Source organism: Mastigoproctus giganteus, chromosome 1 (genome assembly GCF_048544385.1).
Source record: "Mastigoproctus giganteus isolate SK-2022 chromosome 1, ASM4854438v1, whole genome shotgun sequence".
NCBI lineage: Eukaryota > Metazoa > Arthropoda > Arachnida > Uropygi > Thelyphonidae > Mastigoproctus > Mastigoproctus giganteus.
The window spans coordinates 127,894,712-127,911,269 of NC_143575.1; the positions used below are offsets into that span (position 1 = coordinate 127,894,712).

A 16,558-nucleotide genomic window follows, 5' to 3' on the forward strand; every position below is an offset into this window, starting at 1 on the left:
TCTAAAATGTTGGAGTCACTCAGATATTCAGCTACTATGACACCATTATCAACTCCTAAAAATTCGTCAAGAACAATTTCTCCAATGATCAAACCCCTTGCTTGGAGTTCTTCCCAAAGTTGCTTAATGTCTTGTAGTACTTCATTCCTCTCATCACTGTTAATTGGTGTTTTAGCAAAACCTGCTTTGCGAAACAATTCTTAATCATTGTTTCCGTCACATCTTGACTCCACACTTTCACCCACTGCACATCAGAAAAACTATAACAGAATCTATAGGATGGTTGGTTTCTATTCTCAGTATAATTTTTTTTTTTTTCCCAGTATGTGCCTTTGGTAGCATTTTCAAATTCTTGATAATGCCCTGGTCCATTGATTGCAGTTTAAACGAGGTATTCGGAGGGAAGAAACAAGCTTCACACCTGTACATTTCGAAATTACCGAGTGAAGGTTGGCAGGGCAGTTGTCGACAATCAACGCGATTTTTCTGTTTTCTTTTGTCATCTTTCTATCGAAATTTAAAATCCACTGTTCAAAAATTTCACTTATCAACTAAGCTTTTTTTGTTATAGTTGTAATCCAACTCTAATGACTTTACTCCTTTGAAACATCAGGGTTGTTTATTACCAAAGCCTATTACCAAATGCTTCAGTTTTTCATTGCTAGCCATATTTGCACCAACCAAGACTGTATTTCTCCTTACCATTTTACCACTTAAACATTTATAACCTTTAAAAGTCAGTGTCTTGTTCGGCAAACATTTAAAAAATACACCTGTTTCATCAATGTTGAACATGTCTTTGGGCTTGTAGTCCTTCATAATTTTTTTCACTCTTTTTCTCCAATTGGTACAGTCTTCTTTGATTACAACTCCACTTTCAACAGAAATAACTTTTTCGAGTAAGCCATGGCACTTTTTAAATTTGCTCAGCCAACCAGAACTAGCTTGGAATGTTTTATTCCCCAGAAAAGATACACACTCCACAGCCTTTTCTTTTATTAATGAGCAATGATATCAGCATGTTTTGGTCTCTAATCAAGTACACCCACTTAAAAAGGCTTCATCTACATATAATTATCATACGTGATACAGGCAAAATTTCGCATGCTTCTGATGTTGTTGTTGTTATTTGGTTTTTAGGAGCATTAGCAATTAAGGCCATATTTCTCCAGGGATATGCGGTGGTCATTCCCTGACCTTTCTGCATCCTTTGTATTTGGTGGTCATGGGTTTGAACCCAGGTCTAATCAAGAAGCGTGTGCTACGCACTGCTGCTCCTGCCCATCTGGCTACGGAGGCATACATGCATGCTTCTGATGGGTCCTGTTTCCTCAGTTTGAGAATCGAAACAGTTTTTCAGAATGGTTGATAAACTACTGGCAGAGATACCAAATTTTAAAGTGATTTTTTTTTATGCTCCGATCTACACCAATATGCCTTTAATCTTTGCCAATGGCTGTGGATACATAAACAGCAGTTGACCAGCGTGACTTCTCAGTACAGTAGAGCTATAGGTTGTATAGGTTTTATGGGTAACAGTAAATTGTGGAATGTTTTAGCGCTTAATTCATGCTCTTAAGAATTAATCCCTTTAGCTCTTAAAAGCTAAAGGGATTAAATCTTAATTCTTTTAGCTATTAACTCATGCTTTCTACAGCATCAGCTCTATTGCCTAAAGGACAGAGGTGTGAACAATGCATACCCATGTTTCTCGAAATTAGTTCAATATATGGAAATTTTCTTTGTTATATGGACACTATTTTCAATGTAATGGGAATGACCAAGGGGAAATAAAAAAAATTCGTTATATGGAAGTTTGTTAAAGAGATTTTGTGATCTGTGGATTGTACTTCAAAAACACTATTCTAGATGATCCAAAAGTTGGCAACTGAACTGGAAATTCAGCCTGAATTTGGTCAAACAAAAAATTCATAACACCAGATGAAAAAAGCCCTGGTTTGAATCCCATCAATGATGTGAAGAATTTATGGGGTTTTTTTTTTCACGTATTTGAGTTAAGTCAGTCTCAGGTAGGTTGCATGGTTTTTTTTCCCCTCCTCCCAGAAGCTCAGGTTTTACATCCGGCAAATAGGTGACCATAGAACATACAATTTAGAGACATAATAAATATGATTCTATATGATCTGTCAGTGATGCACCCAAAAACCTATTACAACAACCACAACAACTCATTCCAAAAGAGAATGTATGATAATAGAAGTTGGAACGATTAAAAAAGAAAATTTTAGAATCCACTTTTTTTTTTTCTTCATATTTTTAAACATTACAATCCAGTCCAATATGGATTTAGAATTGTGTGTAAGATGGTGATTTATATGAATAATTAAAATATTTGTGAAAGCATTTCGAAGATAGTTATTTTTGCTAAAAATCTAGTCACGGGTTCAAACACGTTGATGGCATCATCGGCAAATCTTTATGTGTCAGGAATTCTTGTTTGTTTGTTTGTTATTTGGTTTTTTAGGAGCATTAGCAGCTAAGGCCATATTGCTCCGGGATATGCAGTGGTCATTCCCTGACCTTTCCACATCCTCCGTATTTGGTGGTGATGGCCTCGAACCCCGGTCTAATCGAGAAGCGTGTGCTACGCACTGCTGCTCCTTCCCACCTGGCTACGGAGGCACTAGGAATTCTTGTAATTTTGCCAGTTGTCAGTGCTGAAGGAAGCTTTTTTTCAAAAATAAAGTTAATAAAAAAAGACCTCTGTTCCATGATGACACAAGATCATTAGATTGGTCGGCAATCTTATCAAATGAACATGCCTTTGCAAAGGATTTAGACCTGGATGAAATGATCCAAGATTTGCAGCTATTCATGAATGAAAGGTTAATCTTAGAGAACAGAAAATTTAATAAATATGTAATAATTAATGCTATTTGTTTATTAAATTTAAATTAATAAGTTATATTTTATTTTATTAGGGGAGGGGGGAATATACTTCAGTGAATGCTGGTTTTAACTCAAGTTTAAGTGAGAGATAAAGAGATCTCAGGAAAGATCTAATGATCAGTGCAAATAAACACACTTAAAATATAATTTTTCTCAGAAAAAAGAACAAATAAAAAATAAAGTAAAACAAATGCAATATACTACCGATACCTACTTGGTATGTTTCATTTTTCAATAATTTTCCTCCTTGAATAGTAAAATGACAATCTTGATTGGGCTTACCAGGTCTTTCATAAAAATCACAATAAATATATCCAAGAACACTGTGGTCTTCACAAACTGCCTAAAAAGGTATATACACTCATTCATATATATAATCTTACACTCTCAAAATCTTATACTGTAAAGGATATTTATTGCAATTTATAATTTATAATACATTGCTTAATAACATACATATAAATGCACTGACATTTACCTCATCTCCTTCCAATGAATAACTAATTATATTACATACCGATGTAATATTGGATTAGATTAAATTAAATTAGCATAGCAAAAATAAGGGAGGGGGGATTTTGAAGAATGGACAAAGATGGCTATTGGCTATATGTGGATAGCACATAACTCATCAGCGTTTTCACTTGGTCGGGTCTTGCAACCAGGCAAAGCAAAATGCAATCAATGGCATTCATTAGTTTTATGAAATATTAAACTGCCAAGAAAGTGCACTGTCTTCTTTTCACTTCAAATTAGAAATGAAAACAGTATTAACTTACCCCATTTTCTTAAAGTTAGTTAGTTCTTTGGTTTTTAGCAGCATTAGCAACTAAGGCCATATTGCTCCGGGATATGCAGTGGTCATTCCCTGACCTTTCCGCACCCTCCATATTTGGTGGTGACGGGCTCCTTCCCACCTGGTTACGGAGGCGCATTTTCTTAAAGTAACCAGACAGTTTCATTAAGATAAGTTGCTTGAGAGAAAGTAAGAAATGAAGGAAAAAATGCAATTCATTAATAACATTACAGGAGCCAGCTCCTTTAAAATCCTTTATTAATTATTGCCTTTTATTTTTCAATTCTTGAAACTACTTGGATTGAGAGGTTAAATTCATAAATTTGCATATCTCCAACAAGATTGTTATATAATTTTATTGAAGTGTAGAACTATTGAATAAGATCATAATGTGTATGTTATAAGAGGAGAGGCACTGGAACTGCCACCCAATTTTGCGCTAAATATACTCTAACCAGATGACACATTTTCAGCAACATGGAGAAGCATGTTCTAGACAATGTTAGCAATTAACTCACTGATGGCGTCAATTAGTTAATCAATTAAGCGTGGCATGTTCAACAACACTCACTCCTTAATATATAGTAGATTCCTGAATACATAAAGTGGTCAAGAAATGCAAAACTAATGCAAAATTCTTTTCCATTAGTCACCAAAAGATAACACGTAATGCAGTTCTTTAATTACTCAACAGCTTCCAAGTTAGCATAAGTAGAGGCATAAGATGCAAGAAAGCAAGCTTATGCAGCATTAGCCAAATAAAAAAAAAAAAAAACATTTCACCACTCCATTCGTTCCTAACCTGTACAGTTCAGACTTAAATTTATTTAAGCTATCACCTTCCACAACGAAAGATGGAAGTTGTTTCACCAATCAACTACCTGCTGGCTAAAGGCAAATTTCTGCACATCTATTCTAACTCTTTTTCTTCAATTTGAAACTGTGCTCACTCAGGTTCTTAATCTGAACAAGAGAAAGAATCCCATCAGCATTCTGCTCAACCCATACAAGGCCTTATACACCTTAATCAGATCATCTCGCAGATGCCTACTCTCCAGGTGCTGTGATTTGCAGAACTTTAGCCTTTGTTCCCCTCACCAATCTTGTTGCCCTTCTTTGTATTCATTCTAGCAACTCTACATTTCACTAAAATTAGACCTCCAGACCTGTACACAGTACTCTAGGTGCGGCCTTGTATAATGGGATTAACATTAGAAGAGGCATATGATGCAAGAAAGCAAGCTTATGCAGCATCATCAAAAAAAAACACGCTCCCATTTCACCCCTCCATTCGTTCCAAGTACCTGTCCAGCTCAGCCTTAATTTTATTTAGACTATCAACTTCCACAACAAAGGATGGAAGTCTGTTCCACCAACCACCCACTGGCTAAAGGCAAACTTCCGAACATCTATCCTACATCTTTCTTTCCTCAATTTGAATTTATGCCCTCTCAAATGATTATTCTGAGCAAGAGAAAGATTTCCATCAGCATTGAGCATGCTCAAACCATTCAAGGCTTTATACACCTCAATCAGATCACCTCGCAGGTGCCAAGTCTCCAGACACCGTAATTTGCAAAATTTAAGCCTTTCTTCATAAGAGCAACCCTTTGTCCGATTCACTAATTAGCATTAGCATAGGCATTTGATGCAAGAAAGCAAGCTTATGCAGCATCAGCCAAAAAAAAAAAGATAAATAATAAATAAATTAAAATAACCACTTCCACTTCACCGCTCTGTTCGTTCGAAATATCTGTCCAGCTGAGCTTTAAACTTATTTAGGCTATCAACTTCCACGACAAGGGATGGAAGTCTGTCCCACCAAACAACCACCCGTTGGCTAAAGGCAAATTTCCTCATGTCTACCCTATATCTGTCTTTCCTCAATTTGAATTTATGCCCTCTCAGGTGATTATTCTGACCAAGAGGAAGAATCCCATTAGCATTGAGCATGCTCAAACCATTCAAGGCTTTATAAACCTCTATCAGATCACCTCGCTGGTGCCTAGTCTCCAGACACTGTAATTTGCAAAACTTAAGCCTTTCTTCGTAAGAGCACCAATTTGTTCCATTCACCAATCTTGTTGCCCTTCTCTGTACTCGTTCCAGCATCTCTACATCCTTCTTGAAATGAGGCCTCCAGACCTGTATACAGTACTCTAGTTGTGGCCTGACCATTGCCTTATACAAGGGAATAATCACCTCCTTATCCCTGCTAGAAAAATTCCTATATATCATCGACAATACAACATGAGCTACCCTTGCAGCCCATCTGCACTGCTCAGAAAACTTCATATCTGCCTGCACAACCACACAAGGGCCCTTTCATTCTCTACCACTGTCAGTGTAAGTACCAGAGTTGATACGTTGCTCTGGGGTTGCTGTTTCCCATATGTAGTACTTTACATTTGTCAATGTTAAAAACTTCATTTGCCACATCTCAGCCCATCTGCTCAACCTTTCCAGATCCTATTGCAGTAGCATAGTGTCAGTAGTGTCCTTGACAACCCTGCCAACCTTCGTATTGTCTGCAAACTTAGACATTCAGCTTGATATACCATCATCAATATCATTTATAAATACAGAAAACAATAATGGACCCAATACTGAACCCTGAGGGACTGCACTAATAACATTAGTCCACGATGAGCAGTGTCCATTGATTACCATTCTCTGTCTTCTCCCCCTCAACCACCCCTTTATGCCCAATTTATGCAGCAGTCTTCCATGTGCAACAGTATCAAAAGCCTTTCTAAGATCCAAGTATATAATATCAAAGTTATTACCTGCATCCAGTTCTTTTGTGACTGCATCATAGTATCCAATCAAATTGGTCAGGCAAGACTTCCCCTTAACAAAACCATGCTGTGTCTGAGCTATAACTGAAGTCTTGTCTAGATGAATCTGCGGTGCTTCTTTAACCAGTGCCTCCATTAATTTTCCGGGAACAGAAGTTAAACTAACAGGTCTATAATTACTTGTGTTGCCCTTTGATCCTCCTTTGTGAATTGGGGTCACATTTGCACATCTCCAGTCCCTGGGTACTTCCACTGAGTCCAAGGAAGCTCTCATAATTATGGCTAAGGGTTTGCTGCCTCCTTTAATATAACTGGATAGATCCCATCCACCCCAGGTGGCTTTCTTGTATTTATCTTGAACAATTTCTCCTCCACTTTACTCTCAGTAATGACAAGATTCTCTAGCTTACTGCCAGAGTTGAATACACCTCTGGCATTCCCCTTGCTGAATAAATCCTCGTGTGTGAATGTCGATGGAAAATATTCATTTAGTTTGTTAGCTACCTGAGCAGGATCAACAGTTGACCCATCGATATCAAGTGGACCAATCTGATTCATCCCCTTCCTTCTAGAGTTTACATAAGTAAAGAACTCTTTGCTGTTTTTCTTTGCATCCCTTGCCAAAGATTTCTCGTAATCTGCCTTTGCCTGCCTAACCTCCTTTGTAAATTGGTTACAGATCAACTTGTATCTATCATAGGCTTCTGTTTCAAGTGTTAATTTGTATGTATGCCATGCATTTTTCTTCTCTGCCATATGTCTCATTCGTTCATCTGACATCCACTTAGGCCTAAACCTTGAACAGTATTTCTTATTTGGTAAGTAAAGCATAGTAGCTTCCAAGATAAGTTCTTTGAATGCTTCCCATTTTGAATTTGCTGTTGGTAACATCATCAGTTGGTCCCACTGTATAGAATTTAAATACTGTCTCAGTCCATCGTAGTTGCCTTTACGAAAGCAATAACCCTTCCCTTTACCCCTAATGGTAGTTACCCCTTTGAGTAAATCCCACTTCAGCACACTGTGATCACTGCCACCTAGTGTTTCATTTACCCGCAGATTCTTAATGCATGAAGATCACTACTGATAATCAAATCAAGAGTATTACTCCCTCTAGTTGCCTCCTGAACATGCTGATGTAGAAAACAATTATCCAATAAATCCACAAAAGCCTTGCTAGTGTGTGAGTGACCAGCCCCCAAATTCCAGTCAATATCTGGGAAATTAAAATCCCCCATTCTCTCTGATTTACTGGCCCACTCTATTTCCCTGTACAATTTCTTATTATACTCATCAGAGTCATTAGGTCTATAGCACACTCCTACTCTCAATTTTGATCTCCCAATGCTTATGTCACACCAAACTGACTCGACAATGCACTGTCCAGCAATGTCAACTGGCTTCACTTCCTTGGATTTTATGTATTTCTTAACTAATAGCATAACCTCTCCTCCCTTCCTATCCTGTCTATCCCTTCTGTAGACATTGTACTCCCCAAATTCCAGTTCTGCATTCCTTATATCTGTGTGACACCACGTCTATGAAATCCCCACAATATCTGCCTTTGATGTTTTGAGCAATACCTCAAATTCATCAAATTTATTTACTAAACTCCTAGCATTGGTGTACATGCAAGTATACATGCACCTGTTTTTTTTCTTAGCTACCCTAACACAAACCATGTGTTTACTTATACCCCAATGATTCCCAGCAGTCTCTGAAATATCCTGCATCTTATTTTCCAGGCTGCGGCTCATTCCAATAGAAGCAGTGCAAGAATCAATTTAACCTCTGCCAGTGGCTACTGTTAATCTATTAGTCCTTGCATTCCCCCAATCTAGCAGTTTTCCGACCCACCTAACACTGCCTCGATAGCATCAGCAAACCTTCTTGCGCCTTTTTTCTATTTAAGTGTATCCCATCCCTGTAGAAGCAGTCTCTCTGTTAACAAGTACAGACCAGGCTGAAAAATATTCTAACCCTCGAGCCTTGCACAATCTTTCCAGGGCCGAACTAATCTTGTTGTCCTTCTCTGTACTCATTCCAACAGCAATACATAATTCTTAAAATGAGGCCTCCAGACCTGAATACAGTACTCAAGGTGTGGCCTCACCATTGCCTTATATAAGGGGATAATCACCTCCTTATCTCTGCTACAAAAATTCCAGTTAATCATTGACAAGACATTATGAGCTACTCTTGCAGACCATCTGACTGCTCAGAAAACTTCATATCTGCCTGCACAATTACCCCCAGGTCCTTTTCGTTCTCTACCACTGTCAGTGTAGTACCACAGAGTTGATATGTCACTCTGGGGTTCCTGCTTCCCATATGTACTACTTTACCTTTGTCAATGTTAAACTGCATTTGCCACCTCTCAACCCATCTGCTCAACTTTTCTAGATCCTGTTGCAGCAGCGTACTGTCATTAGTGTCCTTAACAACCCTGTCAACATTCATATCGTTAAGCTTGATATACCATCATCAATGTCATTTATAAATACAGAAAGCAACAAAGGACCCAATCCTGAACCCTGAGGGACTCCACTAATAACATTAATCCACGATGAGAAGTGTCCATTGATTACCACTCTCTGTCTTCTCCCACAAAACCACCTCTTTATCCATAGCAGCAATATGCCTCTAATGCTACACTGCTACAATTTGAGCAGCAGTCTTCCATGTGCAACAGTATCAAAAGCCTTCCTAAGATCCACATATATGTTATCAAAGTTATTCCCTGCATCCAGTTCCTTTGTGACCACATAACAGTATTCAATCAAATTGGTCTGGCAAGACTTTCCCTTAACAAAACCATGCTGTGTCTGAGCTATAACTGAAGTCTTGTCTAGATGATCCTGCAGTGCTCCTTTAACCAGTGCCTCCATTAATTTTCCTGGAAGAAAAGTTAAACTAACAGGTCTATAATTACTTGTGTTGCCCTATGATCCTCCTTTGTGAATTGGGGCCACACTTTCACATCTCCAGTCCATGGGTCCAAAGAAGCTCTCATAATTATGGCTAAGGGTTTGCTTACTTCCTTTGCTGCCTCCTTTAATATAACTGGATAGATCCTATTCACCTCGGGTTCCTTTATGTTTATATTCAACAATTTCTCCTCCACTTTCCTATCAGTTATTACCCATTCAAGGCCTTATACACCTTAATCAGATCACCACGCAGGTGCCTAGTCTCCAGCCACTGCAATTTGCAGAACTTAAGTCTCTCTAGGTAAGAGGATCCCTTCATCCCCCTCACCAATCTTGTTGCCCTTCTCTGTACACGCTCAAGCAAATCTACATCCTTCTTAAAATGAGACTTCCAGACCTGTATGCAGTACTCAAGGCGTGGCCTGACCACTGCCTTATACAGAGAGACAATCACCTCCTTTTCCATTGCTCAGAAAACTTCATATCTGACTGCACAATTACCCCCAGGTCTTTTTCATTTTCTACCACCTTTAGTGTAGTACCACACAGTTGGTACGTTTCTCTGGGGTTACTTCTACCCACATGCAGTACTTTGATTTGTCAAGATTAAACTTCAGTTGCCACTTCTTAGCCCTTCTGCCCAAATTATCTAGATACTGTTGCAGTAGCACACTGCCATGCTGTCATTATCAACCCTGCCAACCTTTGTATCATCTGCAAACTTCGACACTAAGTCTGATATACCTTCATCAATACCATTGATAAATATACAAAACAACAGTGGACCCAACACCGAACCCTGTGGGACTCCACTAATAACATTAGTCCATGAAGAGCAGCACTCATTGATTACCATCCTCTGTCTTCTCCCACTTAACCATCCTTTTATCCATTGTGGCAACTTACCCTTAATACCATTCTGCTCCAATTTGTATAATAGTCTTCCATGCACAACAGTGTCAAAAGCTTTCCTGAAATCCAGATATATGATATCAAAATTATTTTTTGCATCCAGTTCCTTTGTAACCGAATCATAATATCCTATCAAATTTGTCAGACAAGAGACTTTCCATTAAGAAACCCATGCTGTGTCTGAATTATTGCTGCAGTCTTGTCTAGATCCTGCAATGCATCTTTAACCAGTGGCTCCATTATTTTACCCGGAAGAGAAGTTAAACTATCTGGTCTGTTGTAATTACTCGTGTCGCCCTTCGATCCCCCTTTGTGAACTGGGGATACATTTGCACATCTCCAGTCTATAGGAACCTCCTCTGAGTCCAAGGATGATCTCATAATTATGGATAAGGGTTTGCTTAGTTGCTTTGCCACCTCTTTAATATAACTGGATAGATCCCATCCACTCCAGATGCTTTTCTTATGTTGAACTACAACAATTTCTCCTCCACTTTGCTCTCAGTTATTACAAAGTCATTAAGTGAGAGGAAAGTGGAGGAAAACAATTATCCAATAATTCTGCAAAAGCCTTGCTAGTGTGAGTGACCAACCCACAAATTCCAGTCAATATCTGGGAAATTAAAATCCCCCATTATAAGACTCTCTGATTTACTATTTCCCTGCACAGTTTCTTATTATCTTATTACACTCATCAGAGTCATTAGGCCGAAAACACACTCCTACTCTCAATTTTGATCTCCCAATGCTTATGTCACACCAAACTGACTCAACACTGCATTGTATAGCGATGTCGACTGGCTTCACTTCCTTGGATTTTATGTGTTTCTTAACTAATAGTATAACCCCTCCTCCCTTCCTATCTTGTCTATCCTTCCTGTACACATTGTACTCCCCAAATTCCAGTTCTGCCTTCCTCATATCTGTGTGACACCACATCTCTAACATCCGCCTTTGACAATACCCCTTGAGCCTCATACAGTCTTTCCAGGGTCGAATTGATCGACAAGGCTCTCATCACATACTCCCTCCTATCGTGTCTGGGCAGAATTGCAGACACTTTCAAATTCAACACTAATTGAAGGCTTTTTTCAACAGTGACCTGTACTTGCTAAGTAATTCTGCCGGTCTCCTACTCTTAATATCATTAGTGTCAACGTGTACAACTATATCACCCTTTGTGCCCTTAAAAGATGATACCTGCTCTACAACTTCATCAACCTTTGCTCCTGGCAGACATACCCTGGTCCTGTTCCACCTAGCCTTTTTACATAGCATGTTTCCCTTTTTCCTGACAATAGAGTCAACAACAACTACTAGTTCCTGTGGGACCAGCACATTCTGCCTTGGGGGTTTCCACTGTGTTGCGTGATGATCAAGTGCAAGCTCTGGCGTTGATGTGGGCAGCTGAGAGCTTGATGGGCCCTCAATTTAGATCCTTTGAGGACATCCACCCTGTCCTTCAAGCTCTCATATAAGCCCGTAACAAATTTGAGTTGTCACCTCATTTCCTTACATCCTGCACACACAATGACATCCCCATTGGCAATATCGTATCCTATACCTGATTGCCCCACAAACATCAAGCTAGCAGTGCATTTTAAAAGGCTGTGATTCAGAAGGAAACTGTCCCCCTCAGTTCTACCTTGAGCCACATCACTCCATTTAGCTTGAGCCTTTTGCTTTGCTGCTCTCGTCTGAGTCATGATTGCGATTTAATTTTAATAAAATTTCAATTTCAGTATAAAGGGATAATGGCCTCCCAATCCCTGCTAGCAAAATCCCTACATATCATTGACAAGACTCCATGACCTGGCTTCACACCCCATCTGCACTGCTCAGAGAACTTCATATTTGACTGCACAATTACCCCCAGGTCTTTTTTACTTTCCACTTCCCCGAGTGTAGTACCACACAGTTCGTACGTTTCTCATGTGTTATTAGCATAGGCACATGATGCAAGAAAGCAAGCTTATATAGCATCAGCCAAAAAAAAAAAAAAAAAACACACACACTTATTTCACCCATTCACTCACTCCAAATGTTTGTCAAGTTCTGCCTTGATTCTATTTAACCTATCAACTTCTTCAACAACAGATGGAAGTTTGTTCCAGTGTTCCGGCAATCAATCACCCGCTGGCTAAAGGAAAAATTCTGCACATGTATCCTACATCTGCCTTTCCTCAATTATGCCCTCTCAAACGATTATTCTGAACAAGAGGAAAAATCCTATTAGCAATGAGCATGCTCAAACCATTCAAGGCTTTATACACCTCACTCAGATCACCTCGCAGGTGCCTAGTCTCCAGGCACTGTAATTTTCAAAACTTAAGCCTTTCTTCGTAAGAGCAACCCTCTGTTCCATTCACTAATCTTGTTGCCTTCTCTGTTCTCATTCCAACAGCTCTAAATCCTTCTTAAAATTTAACTATTTAAAACGACATCCTTCTTAATTTGCTACCCATATGCAAACGGGCTAAGAAGTTGCCACTTCTCAGCTCATTTGCCCAACTTATTGAAATCCAGTTGGAGTAGCATACTGTCGTTAACAACCCTGCCAACCTTTGCATCATCTGCAAACTAGGACATTCATCATCATCTGCAAACTAGGACATTCATCATCATCATCAGCCATTTTCAATCCGCTGCAAGATAAAATGCAGTGTATTGAAAACTCTCCAGCAACTTTCCAGTTCCTTCTGTTTTGTGCAATGGCCATCCATTTACTATCCACAAACTCATGAATTTCATATATCCTTCTCCGTCGTTGTCTTCCAGGTTTTCTTCTAGCTCCTCTTGGGTGACATTCTGTTATTCTCTTAGTCCATCTGTCATCATGTCTTCGAGCTATGTGTCCTGCACAAGACCATTTTAGTTCTTTAGTTTTGATAAGAATGTCCTTTTCTTGAGTTTGCTGCCTAATCCATTTGTTTCACTTCTTATCTACCAGTCTTCAGGTGGTAGATAACTTTCATCAACCGGTGAAATACCACCACTTTGCTTATTGGAGGCTTGAAGTGGTGGAACCCATGTTTAGTCTCTAGAGCGAAGTTTCTGGCACCCCCCTCCCCCCATACTTCTCCTTCAACCCATGTACGGTACTAAGTACTATAGGTTTTGATACCTTTCATAAAACAAGTCTGATTTCAATATAATCCGCTCCATTCTTCGCTGTGTAGTTCTCAGCTTCTCTTCCATTCTTTTGGTGAGGGCCCAAGTTTCACTTCCATAAGTCATGTAGGTAGTATACATTGGTTCATTATTTTACATTTCAGACAAATTGGGATATTGCTCCTCAGTATGTGACAATATTTCCTGAATGCTATCCATCCAAAATTTATTCTTCTCTTGACTTCCAGCCATTTATCATTATAACAGCTGATGACTTTTCCCATATAAGTATATGACTCCACCTTTTCAATTACTGCTCCTTCAATAACTATATCCCTTTCTATGACATACTTGTTCATCATTACTTTTGTTTCAGCCATATTCATCTTTAGTCCAAAATCCTTACAAACTCTGCATAACTGATTAAGATTTTCCTCTAATTCTTTGGGATCATGGCATATGACCATAATGTCATCTACAAATCGTAAATGGTTTAGGTACTCTCTATTCACATTGACTCCCTTCTGCGACCAGTCTAATCTTCTGAAAGCTTCCTCAAGGACAGCAGTAAACAGTTTTGGAGATGTGTCTCCTTGTCGAACTCCTTTCTGAATTTTAAATTTACTACGGTCTTTGTCTAGTCTAATAAAGGAGGTAGCGTTCTCATATATTTTCTTGAAAATCATAATATATCGGGTATCTATGCCTTGTCTTTCCAGTACCCGAAACACTGCCTTATGCTGTATCGAGTCAAATGCCTTTTCATAATAAACAAATGCCAGGTTCTTCATTAGCTGTGATATTATGTGAAGGTGATCCATAGTTGAGAATCCTGTCCTAAAGCCAGCTTGCTCTTTAATTTGATTCTCATCAAGTATTCTTTCTAACCTGTTAGTAATGACCCTTATGAACAACTTGTAGATACGGGACATTAAACCTGATATACCTTCATCAGCATCATTGATAAATATACAAAAAAACATTGGGCCCAACACCAAACCCTAGGTAACTCCACTATTAACATTTGTCCACGAAGAGCAGTGTCCACTGATTACCACTCTCTGTTGTCTCCCACTCAACCTTCCCATTATCCATTGTAACAACTTACCCTTAATGCCATACCTCTCCAACTTGTACAGCAGTCTTCCATTGCAACAGTATCAAAAGCTTTCCTGAAATCCAAATATATGATATCAAAATTATTTTTGGCATTCAATTCCTTTGTGACTACATCATAGTATCCAATCAAACTGGTCAGACAAGATCTCCCTTTAACAAACCCTTCCTGTGTCTTAATTATTACTGCAGTCTTGTCTAGATGATCCTGCAATGCTTCTGAACTAGTGATTCCATTATTTTCCCCGGAACACAAGTTAAACTAACAGGTCTATAGTTAGTTGTGTAACCCTTTTGAACCCCATTTGTGAATTGGTGATACATTTGCAAACTTCCAGTTCATGGGGACCTCTCCTCTGAGTCCAAGGAAGCTCTCATAATTATGGCTAAGGGTTTGCTTACTTCCTTTGCTGCCTCTTTAATATAACTGGATAGATCCTGTCCACCCCAGGTGCCTTTTTAATTTCAACAATTTCACTTCAACAATTTCTCCTCCACTTTGATCTCATTATTACAAAATCACTTGGCTTCCTGTTAGAGTTTGATAAACTTCTGGCACTCCCCTCATTGAATAACACCTCATGTGTGAATGTAGATGCTAAATACTCATTTAGTTTATCAGCTACCTGAGCATGATCATCAATAGTCAACCCATCTATGTTAAGTGGTCAAACCGATTCTTCCCTTTCCTTCTAGACTTTACATAAGTAAAGAACTCTTTTCTGTTTTCTTTACATTCTTTGCCAAAGATTGCTCGTAATTTGCCTTCGCCTGCCTAAACTCCTTTCTGGATTGATTACAGACTAGCTTATATCTGCCACAGGCTTCTATGTCGCTGATAATTTATATGCATCCCATGCATTTTTCTTCTCAAGCACGAGCCTCATTAACTCATCTGACATCCATTTAGGCCTGGCCCTTGCTTGAATGAAAAGTCTAGTAGCCTCCAAAATTAAGAGAATTCAACGTTGTTAACATCATCAGTTGATCCCTCTATACAGAATTTAAAAACTGTCTGACAACCCTGTAATCACCTTTACAAAAGCAAAAGCCCTTCCCTTTAGCGTTCGCTTGATGGTAGTTACATCTTTAAGTAATTTCCACATCAGTACATTGTGATCACTGTCCCTAATGGTTCCTTTATCTGCAAATTCTTAATGCATGAATAATCACTGCTGATAATCAGATCAAGAGTATTATTCCCTCTAGTTGCCTCTCGAACATGTTGCTATAGAAAACAGTCATCCAATAAATCCACAAAAGTCTAGCTAGTGTGCGAGTGACCAACCCAAGTTCCAATCAATATCTGGAAAGTTAAAATCACCCATTATAAGACATTCTGATTTACTGGGCCACTCTTTTTCTCTGCACAATTGCTCATTATACTCATCAGATTCATTAGGCCTATAACACACACCTACTCTCATTTTTTCTTTCCCAGTGCTTATGTCACACCAAACAGACTCAACATTGATTGTCCACCAACATCAATTAGATGCTGGATTTTGTGTTTCTTAACTAACAGCATAACCCCTCCTCCCTCCCTTCCTGTCCTGTCTACCCTTTCTGTACATATTGTACTTCCCAAATTCCAATTCTGCACTGCTTATATCTGTGTGACAGCACGTCTCTGATATCGCAAAAATATCTGCCTTTGATGTCTTGACTATCACTTCAAGCTCATCAAATTTATTAATTTGATGAGCTTGAAGTGCTCAGGGCTGTGTTATGTTACTCTTAGTTACGTAACACAGCCGATGTATTTACTTGTTCCAGTATGACTCCCAGCAGTCCTGGAAATCTCTATTACCTTGCTTTCCAGGCTGCTTCTCAATCTAATAGAAGCAGTGCAAGAATCACTTTTGCCTCTGCCTGTGGCCACTGTTAAACTTTTAGTCTGTGTCTCCCCCCAAGCTAGCAGTGTTCCGAACCACCTAACACTGCCTCGATAGCATCAGCAAATATTCTTGCACCCTTTCTATTTA

The 16,558-nt window shown here is 38.9% G+C and overlaps 1 protein-coding gene across 3 annotated transcripts in view; it reads right to left on the reverse strand.

Moving 5' to 3' along the window:
• Nucleotides 1-16,558, reverse strand: part of LOC150091130 (mitochondrial intermediate peptidase) — a 323,378-nt gene that overhangs the window by 102,554 nt on the left and 204,266 nt on the right. For all 3 annotated transcript variants that reach the window (XM_090382168.1, XM_090382159.1, XM_090382176.1), the window contains exon 11: nt 3,125-3,253. In XM_090382168.1, coding sequence (XP_090238294.1) covers nt 3,125-3,253 — 129 coding nt within the window. The remainder of the gene's footprint in view (nt 1-3,124; nt 3,254-16,558) is intronic.